At 37.4% G+C, this 14176-nt stretch overlaps 2 protein-coding genes across 2 annotated transcripts; one reads left to right on the top strand and one right to left on the bottom strand.

Annotated features, from left to right (window-relative positions):
- The first annotated feature begins 3664 nt into the window (after positions 1-3664).
- On the top strand, positions 3665-10827 carry LOC126610671 (protein disulfide isomerase-like 1-6). The gene is made up of 12 exons (XM_050278776.1): positions 3665-4348; positions 4672-4801; positions 4958-5123; positions 5380-5498; positions 5662-5742; positions 5828-5917; positions 6022-6093; positions 6175-6243; positions 6529-6609; positions 9809-9943; positions 10331-10384; positions 10474-10827. The coding sequence occupies exons 1-12, from the start codon at positions 3825-3827 to the stop codon at positions 10567-10569; spliced, it is 1617 nt and encodes a 538-aa protein (XP_050134733.1). The 5' UTR covers positions 3665-3824; the 3' UTR covers positions 10570-10827.
- Positions 10828-11252: 425 nt separating this feature from the next.
- Positions 11253-13642, bottom strand: LOC126610672 (glyoxylate/hydroxypyruvate/pyruvate reductase 2KGR-like). The gene is made up of 2 exons (XM_050278777.1): positions 13108-13642; positions 11253-11974 (listed from the first exon to the last, which is right to left on the bottom strand). Exons 1-2 carry the CDS (start codon positions 13528-13530, stop codon positions 11456-11458), a joined length of 942 nt encoding a protein of 313 aa, XP_050134734.1. The 5' UTR covers positions 13531-13642; the 3' UTR covers positions 11253-11455.
- Positions 13643-14176: the final 534 nt, after the last annotated feature.

Here is a 14176-nt window from a genome sequence, read left to right as displayed (position 1 = left end):
ACTTTCTTCTTCTTGAGGTCCAGCGACCCACCAAACCCAAGCCATTCGGGTCATTCCTGCCAAGCCTAAAACCTTGGGCAGCCTAACCTAACCATTTTTATTTATTTTTGTTTCTAATTATTTCGTTAATTTAAAGGTCTTTTGGCCATTTCCCTTTAGGGACTTAGGCCCGTGCACTTTAAACCCTAAACCCTTTGGACAAAGGCTTTTGGGTGGCTCTTCGGCGGCTAAGTATCTGTGAGTGGACCCCTTCTAAAAATGCATGTTTTAATAGTAGGAATGCATACATAAAAAGCATGATTTAATGATTACGTTTTGTGAAACGTTTTATGAGATAACATGCTTACTGAGGCTAGCTTGAATTATTACTATTTTTCCTATAACCCTTGTTCTTTATAGAATATATGATGGATGACGATATACTATTTAGAACATGTTTAGAACACCTCTTTATAGTATAGATGATGGATGACTTTATACCATGAAGTTTTTTTTTTCAAATGAATGTATGTTTAATGGTTTTGTACTTACCTAGTGGTCCCAATTCCGCTACAGAACGAGGGATAGATTCCGTCCTGGGCAATGGTTACAGTGTTGGCATAAGGCTTGAAGATGGTTTTCCTCTAGCTATTAGCATAGGGACGGGGAGCTGGCACTGGGTCTGGGGGTGATTTTCCTCTGGCAATTGGCACAGAGACAGGGAGCTGGCATGGGGCCTAGAGGGATATTGGACATTCACTAGTGATTATGATATATATGAGTTATGATTTGAGATATTGCATGACATGCTAGGTTTCGAAAAATCTATTTTTATCATGATATGTGTTTTCATAAAACCTGGGGTTAGTATGTTGATAACTGTTTTATTATATATATATCAACTTGGCCTACTCATGTTTGTTTTATACCCCCTTCAGGACTTAGAATCAAGGCATACAATCCCGATGTCAAGGCACTTCTGCATCGACATCTTCAAGTCCTCTTGGTGTAGGATCCATCCTTTATTTCATTCAATTTTATATTGTTTCTTTTAGTGTTCTAATTAGTTGTATACTCTAAACATGTTTCTTAAATGCATATTCAATATTCTTTTATATTTATAAGTCTTATCTATCCCTTATTTTCAGCTTTTGCACTCAATAAATGGCTTTTGTCACCCTCGGGTGTCGCCCAACACGTGCCTATCCTGGTATTCGGGGAATATCGGGATTGGGGTGTGTCACATACAAATATTTCATATGTGGATTTGTGCAATCTATTTTGAGCCACCAATGCAATCTATTTTGAGCATTTACTTCATACATATGAATCTGTGCAATCATAGATTTATAGCCCTAATTGAAATATGAAATTATGAATTGTTCTTCAAATATATTCTACTATCAAACTATTTAAATTCAACATTCCACATGCATGCAACAAAAATAAATTAAGTCAAGTAACAAACCCAAAAGCAAAAAAATTCGTTACAAGCCAAAGTTTCAAAATAAATCAAGTTACAAACCAAAAGCTTAAAGTTCATGAAGATTGTTCACCTTTCGCCCCTTGATCTTGTTGATGGTTGTGGTTGCTCTCTTACCATGCTTATTGTTGTTGATTGGTATGTATGAAGTATTAAAGCATTAGAGACAAATTAGAAAGTTGAAAAGTATATATAAAGAAGCAAAAAATTATGGAGAAAACAAGACTTAAAATCTACACTTTTATAATTCCTATTGTTGCTGCTGCATTCCATTGTGTGATGAAGTTTCTGAGTTTTGGCAAAAAGAGTAACCTACAAATCTGTGTAAATTAAAGCACATACTTCAACCACGGTGCTCCTAAAGAGAGGACAACACAAGTTTTAAAATCATACTGATAATATACAAGTTAATTGTGACTTCTATGTGGAATGGAAGTAAACAACAATGGAGAAACACAACACATTTGAGAGGAGCAGTGCATTACCAAATGCAGGTTTGTCTGTACAACATATATACCTATCAAGAACCTACGGGCAAGAAAATTATTCACATCTCTACATTTACTTCAGTTTAACATTGGAAAATTCTAGAACAACCAGAAAGTATAGTCACCAACTGAAATTTTTAAAAGACTTTAAGCTGCCTAACAAAAACAAAACATAACAAATCATAGTCAAACTCCTAAAACGAAAAAAAAAAATTCATAAACCCTAACCTAATGGTAAACATAAATATAGAAATTAAATTAGGGCTGGAATCATGAACATCCAATCCAAAACATAAATTTCACAAACCCTAATCTAGAATTCAAACCCTAAATTAAATTTCAAACCCTAAATTAATTCCAAAATTTACCTTGTTTGGGGGAGAATCGATGCACAATGCACTGGATGAAGAAGACTATCAGAGTTTGAGTGTCTGATAAAGAGAATTGCGTGCGAGAGAATCTTGTGAAAGAATCGCGAGATAGAGAAAGAAAGAGAAAGATAGAAAGAGACAAAGACAGAGAGAGAGAGAGCGGTGGCTCTGTGTGGTGAAGGAAAGCTCCACAGTCGGACATGGTAGTAATAGTATGGTGCGGTGGTGGGTTGGTGATTGGCTGGAGTTAAGCTCCAAATTCGAGACAGAAAGGAGAGGGCTCAGTGGCTGAGGGAGGGAGGTTGGCTTCAATTGAAATAAAAGTTATGAACGAATGAAGGAGAGAGAAAGCTGGAGAACCTTAACAATGAATTGATGACACATATCAATTTGAAACAATCCAATGGTTGAAATTAACTCTAACTATAATTAAAAAAATAACATATATAATATATATGTATAAATATATATATATATATATATATATATATATATATATATATATATATATATATTATTAGGGATCATGGGGATCCCGCGATCGTGACTGTTTATCGTACATTGTGCAGTCAGTTTTCATTAGGTACTATTTATATTTAATATTAAATTTTAAAATGATTTTTGACCGCACGATGTACGATGAACGGTCACGATCGCGAGATCCCTAGGATCCCTAAGAAAAGGATTAGGCAAGGATCCTTTTCCTATATATATATAAAATAAATTAATAATATATATTTTCAGTTTAGTATGGGATTCCCGAAATATTGAGGAGAAAATCTCGAATCCCGTACAAAAATTTCAGGATCAGTTCTGATAGCATCTTGAAAATTTTGAGAATTTCGGTTTGGGATCAGGATTTTTTTGGTTGGGCTCGAGATTTTCGGGAAATTTTTCCAACCTTTACTTACACCACTAATTTCAATTTTATACCTCTTCGTTCTTAGTTTACCACGAGAACGCATATATTTATGGATGATCCTAAAAATGCAAAGTGAACAAAATTCCAAACAAAATTCCGTATTTTACGCGGGATGCTCTGGATTAGATTTTTGGGGTTAGTGAATCGCACAGTAGTAGTTAGGGAGGTTGAAATACCATTGTGAGTCTTCTTAACCCTCGAAAAGATGGACTGCTATAATTCAATGTATGCTAGAGTGCCACAGACAATGATCATATTCATACATGATTCTAAAAATGAAGGAACAACATTAGTAAATAACAATTTTAGACACAAGACATAACTCCGTAGTTTACATAAAGTTCAACTATTACTCGGTAATAGAAAGCCCACGTTTCTGTCATTTTTATGAGTTATTGCCGCCAATCCAGGCAGTGAAAGGCAAATAGTATCAATAAAGCCCAAATTCTCTCACTCCCTTCTTTCAGTCCTCTGTAAAACCTTCCCAGTTCTCACGGAAGACCCTGTCTTTTCACTCCATAGATCTCACTCACTCAAGATCCACAAGAACCCCACTTCCCTCTGCAAAATCCCCCAAAAACATGTCCAGACCAAAACCCACCTCCAGATTCATCCTCTTCACCCTCACCCTCCTCCTCCTATTCCATTTCCCAACCCCCATCAAATCCTCCGAACCCCAAAACCCCGCCGCTGACGAAACCGAAGACGGCGAACTGGAAGAGCTCCTGGCATTGGACGAACAAGTAGAACAAGAAGAAGACCAAGACGGTGGGCCCACCACAAGGTCCTCGGAGGCCGAGCTTTTATCCAAAGCACAGAGGATTGTTCTGGAGCTTAATCATGACAATACAAAGAGGGTGATTGAGAACAATGAGTATGTTCTGGTTCTCGGGTACGCTCCCTGGTGTTCAAGGAGTGCTGAGCTGATGCCTCAGTTTGCTGAGGCTGCCACTGCGCTGAAGGAATTGGGGAGCCCTCTTTTGATGGCCAAGCTTGATGCCGAGCGGCACGCGAAAACCGCGTCGTCTCTCGAGATCAAAGGGTTCCCTACTCTGCTTCTGTTTGTCAATGGCACCTCCCAAGCGTACACTGGTGGATTTTCTGCGTGAGTGGCTCTTAAACTTTGTCAACCTGTTTAATTGGAAATATTTTATGTTAATTTCATTTGGATTAGCTATGTGCATCATATATTTGGTCAGTTACTTATAAGTTATAATTCAGATTGTGTTTTGTCATTTATGTTATCTGTATGCTTATATGCTTGTTATTGTTCCGTCTTTTGTCATTGCCATAATTTGTATAATCAAGTTGTTTTATTCCACTTAATTTAAGTAAATTTTTATAGAATGTGGAATACCAGTGATTCTGGGGGAAAATTTGAGTTGTGCATTTCCATTAATGTGTTTATGGGGGCCAATTTTGATTCAGGGAAGAAATAGTGACATGGGCGAGGAAGAAAACCGGTGAACCTGTTATTAGGATAAGCTCGGTGACAGAGGCAGCAGAATTTCTCAAGAAGTCCGACATATTTGTTCTTGGCGTGTTTGAAAATTTTGAGGTACGTGCGTATTTGTTGTTTTCAAATTTTTCTTAAAATGCTAGACCTGGGAAATACTGAAAATCTGGAGTTAGAATTAGACCGTGCTTTGATTATATATTTGTTTGTACATTATGGGTATTTTGGGCTTATTCTGTTTGTTATAAAACTATTCAGGGGCCCGAGCACAAAGAATTTGTAAAAGCAGCGGCAGCTGACAGTGCCATCCAGTTCGTAGAAGTAAGCAACATTGAGGTTGCTAATGTTCTCTTTCAAAATGTAAAACCAACTAATGGTTTCCTTGGAATTGTGAAAAGTGAGCCAGAAAGATACACTGCATATGGTGAGTTGCTTAATTTTTTACTGAAGGTGATGAAATTTGTTGTTTTCTTGCTTGCTTGTGCAACTTGGTGAGTGTATAAATTTCATTGATCTCTCTCAGTTAAATCAAAGTTAAGATCTGCAAACCAATAAGGAGACTTATGTTTGAGTGCCAACTTGCATATTTGAATGTGACTGTCATTGGTTACATTCCACAAAAAAATTTCCACTCAGTAAGAATTACTAACATAGTTATTCATAAATGTTTGGGTTTGCAGAAGGGACCTTTAGAGTGGATGAAATATTGCAGTTTCTGGACTATAACAAGTTTCCATTAGTTAACAGACTTACTGAAGCAAATTCTGCAAAAGTGTACTCCAGTCCTATTCAACTTCAGGTTTCTGATTCCGCTGCCATTTAATGCAACTCAGATATCAGATAATATTTCCGGAATTACATTACCCCTTAAGAATTTCTTAAGCTTGAGTCATATATAAAGAATTGGAATTTGCATGGTAATAAGTTCTACCATTTAATGACTCGCTTTTATTCTTGCGCAGGTTCATGTTTTTGCAGACGCGGATGACTTCAAGAAACTTATTGAGCCCCTTCAAGATGTTGCTAGACAGTTCAAGTCAAAGGTACTCAAATGGACTATATGTTGAAGCTATTGGGTGAATTGGTTAAATCTACTAATGTTTTCCCTTTTTCATTCTCTTGATCCAGATACTGTTCATATATATAGACATTACAGATGAAAATCTTGCTAAGCCTTACTTAACAGTATATGGGCTTGAAGAATCAAACAGTGCTGTGGTCAGTTTCCCACTCGTGAACTACACGTTGACCGTGAATTCTTTCTATCAAGGAATCTTTTGCTAAGGCTATAACTAATCAGGTTTTATCTTTGTTCTGCACAGGTCACTGCTTTTGATATTAGAGGGAACTCTAAATATCTATTAGAATCAGATCCAACGCCAAGCAATCTTGAAGTAATAATTTCTCATGTTTTGAAATTTCCTTATCAAGAATATCTACCTAGACTACTAAAATTTCTGAATTGGATTTTGTAGGAGTTCTGCTCAGGCCTATTACATGGTACTGTATCTCCGCACTTCAAATCGCAACCAATACCTGATAACGTGAGTCATTTCCCCCCTTAAAAAGATTTTTGGATCAATTAATCATGGAATCATATCTTAGTTTTTTTTCTTCTATAACTTAAGACAATAGTTGCTTGTTTTGATTCCTGTGTTACAAAATCCTTAAGCCTAATTTTTTTGTTAGCTGGTGAACCAACCAAAACTGTACTGCGGTGTGCTAATTTCAACATAGCTTTTAAGTAGTAAATATGAAAGCACTTCCTGTAATGTTATAGTTCTATCACATTAAATGTAGTTCTAAATCAGCTCACATTAAAATTGCAGAAGAATGTAACCGTCCAGAGCATTGTAGGAAAGACATTTGATGACTTGGTTTTAAATAGTCACAAGAATGTGGTACTAGAGGTATGTGTGTCTTTCTCTCCTACATCTATTTTAATTCTGCTCGCATGATCACATCCAAGTTGAAGTTCCTGAAGTTTGAAAACAAAATAAAGTTTATGTTGTCTTGCTTATACAAAAAAGCAAATGAGCTGTACCATGCTTGTATTCTTTGATGTGCCTTCTATATGAGCATGTACAATGTTCATAATACATATAAGAAATAAAATGGCATCGCATGTGTGTATGTTAATGAAAAAATTTGGCATCGCAGGAAACTGATAAGAAACTACTACTCAAAGAGCTGTAAAAGTCATCAAGTAGGTACTAAGAGTTCTAAGACATGCTCCATAAACCAAGCCTTTCAAAATAGTACAACAACAACAAGAAGAAAACCTTATCCCAATAAGTGGGGTCGGCTATATGAATCCTAGAACGCCACTGCGCTCGGTTTTGTGCCATGTCTTCCATTAGATCCAAGTAGTTCAAGTCTTTTTTTAGTGTCTCTTTCCAAGTCTTCCTAGGTCTTCCTCTACCCCTCAAAATAGTACATTGTATATAAATATTTACATATATAAGTGTGCGTACTACTCTTTCTTTTATACGTCATGTTTGTAGAAATCTTGCCCTCAAGAACTTGGGGTTGATATACCATGTACAGCTTATGCCTTAGCTTGAGCGTTGTATTTTTAAACTTCACCCTTGAGGAATTTAGGGAGCCACTTAGCAGAATCCTTGGGAATGCGCTTGAGATTGTCTTTGTAATCAATGTAATAAAGCCCAAACCTTGTGGTATAGCCATCAACCCATTCAAAGTCATCAAACAGCGCCCAATAGAAATATCCTTTCACATTCACACCATTCTTGATTGCCTTGTTGAGCCAGTACAAATGCCGAAGAGTATTTTTAACTCTATGTGGATCCTTGAGTGCCTCATCAAGTCTGCGACTATCGTCCTTTGCCTCGTCAATTCCATTTTCAGTAATGTAGATTTTAGGACTTTGATAGTTTTCCTTCATGAAGTCCATCAGTTTCTGCAGACCTTTTGGATAAATGGAAATGAAACTACTTCCTTCAGCCTTAGGGCCAATAGGCTCTCGATGTTTATTTTTTTTGGGTAATTCAGCTAAAGAATCAGTAGAATAGCAGATTGGTTTCTGTGGACTTGGTGGGGAGTTTTTAGCATATATTGAGGTATAATAATTGATGCCAATAAAGTCAAAGGATCCCTTGACCAAATTCTTCTCTTCCTTGGTAAAACTAGGTAGTCTATCCCTGACCAAATCTCGCATACTCTTTGGATAATCTCCATAGACTAATGGCTCCACATACCATCCCAGATTGAAGTCCAGAACTCTCTTTGCTGCAGCTCTGTCTTCTTCCGAATCTGAATAAGGCTCAACATATTGTCCTACAAGACTGATTCCAATTTGTCCTCCTTGGTTTGCTTGGAACTTCTCTTTGTATAGCTTAACAACAGTAGCATGGGCAAGGAGAAGGTTGTGGCTCACAAAGTAAGGCTCAGTAGACGAATTACCAGATGTACATACGAATTTTGTACTCAAAGAACATCTGCCTGGTGCAGCAAATCCAAGTTCATACCCTATCTTGGAAACGATAAATGGCTCGTTGATTGTAATCCAGTTTTTGACCCTATCTCCAAATGTTTTGAAACATATTGCGCTATAATCCTTAAAATCGTTCACAAAGGAACGGTTCAAAGGGCCGCCATACTTGTCTTGCAAGGTTTGGGGCGAGTCAAAATGCAAAATGGTCACATAGGGGTTGATGCCATTCTTGATTAACTCGTCAATTAGGTTGTTGTAATGGTCAATAGCTTCTTGGTTTATTCCACCACTTAATGTTCCATTAGGAAGAATCCTCGTCCAGGGGATGGAAAATCTGTAAGAATCGACACCAAGGTTCTTTATAAGCTTCACATCTTCCTTGTATCGATTATACGAGTCGATGGCAGTGAACATGTTTGAGTGGTCAGAAATTCTCTCTGGGAATTTCTCAACAAAGTTGTCCCAAACACTTGATCCTTTCCCAGAATTTTTCGCAGATCCTTCTATTTGAGCAGCAGCAGTAGAGACCCCAAACACAAAATCAGTAGGGAAGTCAACCCTCTTGACTGCCAATTCTTCTGGGTTTGGATTTGATGCATTGTGATGCAATTTCTCCAAGTCAGCGGCATTCACAACAATCTGTGACGTAAATATTAAACAAGCAATTAAAAACTCGGAACACTCCATCACCTCTCTTCGTCTAAAGTTCTCTCTCTCTCTCTCTCTCTCTCTGTCTCTCTCTCTCTCTCTCAAAATAAAATTTAATTAAGTGAAGGATTTTCTTTGTTTATGAACCAACTTTGAGGTTCAAGCCTATCTTATGCAGGAATAGGACGTCAATTTATATAGACATGCACACAAAATGAACTAACTAACAAGAAAGAACAAACTAACAAAAGGGTGACAGTCTGTTAACCACAAATTAGCACATTTAGTTCCAATTGAATCCATAACAGACTCTTTGCTGTAATTTTTCACTTCTGTTTTTCAACAACTCAAACAAAAGAATGGAACATTCAAAATTAAAGAATCTAGAAAAGATAACTCAAACTAAATATTGAACTAGTCATGAATCTAGAAACCTCAATTGCAAACCCACATTGCACTTCATATGAAAATCACACTATTAAATCAATAGTAATAGCAACTGCATGAAAAAACGTAGTGAAAATTTAAGTTGAAAGTCGTTTATTCAGTTCATCAATTTTCCAAAACATATGAAATCAATAAATGAAGAAGAAATGACATGTATCTACATGTAAATATATAAAATAATTACATTATTAGTACTAAAGAGTGTTTAGTCTAATGGTCAGGCCCTTGGTTTGTTACCAAGAGGTCTGGGGTTCGACACCTCTCAAGGTACCCACCTAGCAATTGCTAGAGTTTCTTGCCTACCAAATGTTGTGGGGTCAGGCGGGTGGCCTAGTGAGTAGTCGGGTCAAAGACCCGGAGACACTAGATTCAAAAAAAAAATAAAAAAATAAAAAAATAAAAAAACCGGCCTATAAGTTGTTGTGTTGCGTTCGATATTCAAGGTAAAACTACTATTTAAGTTTCTAGTTGTATAGCAAGTTATCGTGGTTTTAGAATTTTTATATGGAGTGATTATTTTGATCATGCGTATAAAAAATACCATCCTTGCTATGGAACAGGTATACACACCATGGTGCATCACCTGTGAGACCACTGCCAAGCATGTAGAGAAGTTGGCTAAGCACTTTAAAAGTGTGGATAATCTACTCTTCACAAGAATAGATGCGTCTGCAAATGAACATCCAAAACTGCAAGTGAGTGTTATTTTCGGCATCATAATTTTGTTTCATGATATTGGGATGAAAACCTAGCTTTCATGTAATCCATGACCTTGGACATGGGATAAGCTAGAGCATTTACGTTAAAGCTCTGCAGGAACACTTTGAAGATCTGCTGGTTGTGTTTTTTGTTTCAAATAGCTTGACGAATCACACACTTCAATCCTTGATGCGATCCTCTGAAAATGGCCCGATACATCATAAATGAAAGAAGAGGTTGTGAATCGCAACCAATTTAACAACCCAGAAACATTATCAACGAAAACCATCTCTGCCCTTGAAAATTTCAGTTGATGAGATGCTATCTCAGTTATTATTGTTTGTTATTCATTTATTTATTTGTTTGGTTGCTTGTTACTGCAGGTAAGCGACTATCCAACACTCTTGCTGTACACAGCCAACGATAAAGGCAATCCGGTAATTAGTCATTACAACAAATAATCTTCTGTTATGATTCATCTGTGCTCTGTAACCATCTTACGCAAGAAATTGTTTTCACTGTGCAGATCAAACTTTCTACAAAATCGAGCTTGAAGGACGTGGCTACAACTATCAACAAACATTTGAAAGCCAAGGATAACGCCGCTAAAGATGAATTATAGAAATATATACTGAATGGTATAGTTTCGAGTTCGAGATAGGATATGATACTGAATACTGAGTGATTTATAACTAGAATACTGAGGAAAACGATAGGCCCGAGGAGTTGGTATATAGATCATCTTTGGCTAAAGGTTTCTAGCTTTTTCCTAAGCATTATATGAAGGATGACATTGATCGACCCAAATTTTATGAGTTTTGTAACCCGAGGACTAGTTGTGATGAAAACTCTTTATTTATGGATAATACTTGGGCACTCACCACTCAGTACCTAAATATGACTGACCACTTACATAGCCTAATAGAATGAAAGACACATGTGACTCTTGTGATTTCATAAATTACAGTATAATGGTATTCTTCCGCTTACAAGTGTGATGTCAAAGGTTTGACTTCAATTGGTAATGAGTTAAAAACCAGATTAGTTTTTATTGCCCTTCGTATAGTTTAACCAAAATTTCTCATCCATGGAGGCGGGGTGGGGCCGGTTCCTCAGAGGATTACAGCATGTGGCTACGAACCACGGTGTTGGGGATTTGAATCCCTCCTCGCCCACAACCGGCCAAAAAGGGTACAAATATATCGTTATAGTAAAATTATAAGATCCTTTAAAAGCTTCAAACAGAAGTATTTTATGAGTACATTCAGCATAAAAATGAAATTAAAAATAACAAGAAGCCAAGGATTTCCAATAAAAATGTAGTGATTTCCACTTCAACAATTAACGAGGAATAGCATCAATCAACTGTTTCAACAAGTAGTCTCATTTCCTCAATTCTAGAATCAACGATCTTGTTTCAGATTGACAAACAATTATTGTAGGCATTTGTGGCAGTAGATCATCAAGCTATACATCCAATGGTCACCATGTCCAGATGCTAAAAGCTATTAGACCACTGGTGTCAACAATGGTTTCTTCAAGAAGTGAGCCTCAAGATTCCCAATCACAAGGTCTGCCATGGTACTGCGAGTTTCTACCGTGCCACTTCCGACATGAGGCAAGAGGACCACATTCTCGAGCGCAAACAGCTCTTCAGGTACTTCTGGTTCCTTCTCATAAACGTCAAGCCCTGCCCCACCTAACCGGCCTTCTACTAGAGCAGATACCAGCTCAGGTTCGTCAACATGAGGGCCTCTCCCAACGTTGATGAGAACACCCTTTGGCCCCAAAGCATTAATGACTTCGCGATTGATAATGTGGCGGGTCTCTTCAGTTAAGGGGCACGCAACAACTAGAACATCACAGTTGGCGGCCAACTCCACAACACTTGGGTAGTATTTGAACTTCAAATCTGGCTTTTCTGTCCTGGAAAAGTAAGCAATTGGGCAGCTAAAAGCCTCGGCTCTCTTTGCAACTGCCTTGCCAATTCTTCCGAGACCAATGATGCCAACAGTTTTCCCAGTGAACTGAAAATGAAAGGGAAACTATTACAAAAGAGGGGGAACAGAGGTGCTATATGGATAAAAATTAAATCAATAAATAAAGGTTTTAGACAGACATTTAACTCTACTTCAGGACGAAAAACAGGGAAAGAAAAAGAGAAAAAAAGCTAGTTCTCCTATGAATTCAGGAACCTCACATTTCATACAAACTTCATCAACTTTTAAAAGTTCTAATATCAAATAATCAAAGGAGGTAAAGAACCGAAAAATATCAATGTATCACACGAACATGTTGCAAAATTATTACACTCAAACTGCCCTATAACACACATGTTGACTTGTGAATCTTCGTTTCATACATAGCACATAAGCAGCTACTGTAAAGTGCCTAAACTCCTTGAAAAGTATCTTATGTTGGTTAAAGAATTTTGCAACCGGTGAAAATATTATGCATTCTCTTTTATTAGATAGACAAACAATGCAGAATGAACATGCTATTTCTTCACAAACCAATTTTCTGGCACAGTATTGATAAATTCGAATTTCAGGCGCATATGCGAGCAGTACAGACAATATTAAGAAAAAAACAATTAAAAACACCAGAAGGACGCCTCGGTGCATTTACAGAAGAACCTACTTAATCAAACAAGAGGGACAAACAACCAACACCGACTGCCATCTCACCCCCTTTCGATTTTCTGGGTTGATGCCATCATAAATACATCACAGCAACCGAGTTGTTGCTTTCGATGAACACAACCACGATTGAAGACACTTATCATTGAGAAATGTCCTTTGACTGACTCCAAAATTTCTTAAGAACTAGTCCATGCCTTTGTAGACGAAATTGAACAAAGAACATCGATCCAGGCCTTTAACAACAACCTTTACCACGAATCACCAATTCAACCATTCAATATAAGTATCATTTTGCTCATTCTTTTCCTCCAACATGGTAAATAACAACACAGTAACAGTTAAGAAAATTTTACCATAAACGCACTTCAAAAATTACGCATCAACTCATACTCAAATCACAAGCAGCATAATCAATATCCATTCATACCAATATAAATAAGAAATTCAAACAAAACCCAATAGCAATTAGGTGAAAATAATAATATCCAATGCAAATTAAGCAAAAAAAAAAACCAAACCTTGGTGGTCAACTTGTAGTCGCCCTCCTTCCACTGCCCACTCCTCACATACCGATCACTCTCACACAGCCGTCTCAGCACCGCCAACGTCAGCCCAATAGCAAGGTCCGCCACGTCGTCGGTCAAAACGTCGGGGGTGTTGGTGACCCGAATACCCTTTTCCTTACACGTCTTCAAATCGACCTTATCGATCCCAACGCTGAAACTGGAAACAATCTCCAGCTTAGGCAGAGCGGCGATGAGCTCGGCGTCGGCTCCCGCGGAGGCGTTGCCGACGATGGCACGGATGGACGCGGAGTGGTCCTTGATGAACTGGGTTTTATTGGGGACGGTCCAGAGCTTGAGGAGGTTGAAGCGCTTTTCGAGCTCCTGCTCCAAGTAGGAGGACATTGGGATCGGCATGAGGACGGCGATGGACTCCATTGTTGTGGGATTCGGAGAAATGGGGTTTGTTTGGTTCCGGGGTTTGTGTCGTCTCCGAAAGGATTGGAGACGTTGGGATATGTGAAGGTCAGGCGATGGGCGGTAGCCAAGGTCTAAAATATATATCGGAAATATCGAGCGTAAAAAAACACAAAAATTTTGATGAAAATATAGAAATATTATCGATATTGATAAAAATTAAATAAAAATTACGGAAATTGTAAGAAAAACTTTGAAATTTTTATTGAAACTTTGCAGGATGTTTATTTAGTCAATTATCTATTAGTTTATCACAAAAAATTGGAAGTAAATGCATTGCAGGATGGATTTAAATGATTTAAGTTAATTATATAGCGAGCTAGCAAACATTGTGAGTGTAGAAAATATGTAGTAATTAATGAAACAAGTTTAAATACACCATAATCATTTATATATAATGAATTAGTACAATATTTTACACTTTATACATTGCATGGTAAGATACATGAGTGACTTAGTACCACATAGAGTTCCTATCAAGGTCTAAAATATCGATGATATCGAAAATATAGGTAATTCAAAAACACGAAAATTTCGATAGAAATATCAGGATAATATTGATATTTTAGACATTGGTTGTAGCCATGGGTGGCATGTTATTTCTGTG

The sequence above is a fragment of the Malus sylvestris genome, chromosome 17, assembly GCF_916048215.2.
Source record: "Malus sylvestris chromosome 17, drMalSylv7.2, whole genome shotgun sequence".
Taxonomy (NCBI): domain Eukaryota; kingdom Viridiplantae; phylum Streptophyta; class Magnoliopsida; order Rosales; family Rosaceae; genus Malus; species Malus sylvestris.
This window is presented reverse-complemented; position numbering and strand designations above follow the sequence as displayed.

Bases quoted from the DNA above. Each gene is read 5' to 3' on its own strand.
- LOC126610671 (XM_050278776.1), top strand. From the start codon at position 3,825: ATGTCCAGACCAAAACCCACCTCCAGATTCATCCTCTTCACCCTCACC. The intron at 5,124-5,379 runs GTGAGTTGCTTA...TTGGGTTTGCAG, and splicing joins AGAAAGATACACTGCATATG to AAGGGACCTTTAGAGTGGAT. The intron at 6,094-6,174 runs GTAATAATTTCT...TGGATTTTGTAG, and splicing joins CAACGCCAAGCAATCTTGAA to GAGTTCTGCTCAGGCCTATT.
- LOC126610672 (XM_050278777.1), bottom strand. From the start codon at position 13,530: ATGGAGTCCATCGCCGTCCTCATGCCGATCCCAATGTCCTCCTACTTG. The intron at 11,975-13,107 runs GTTTGGTTTTTT...TTTCATTTTCAG, and splicing joins ACTACAAGTTGACCACCAAG to TTCACTGGGAAAACTGTTGG.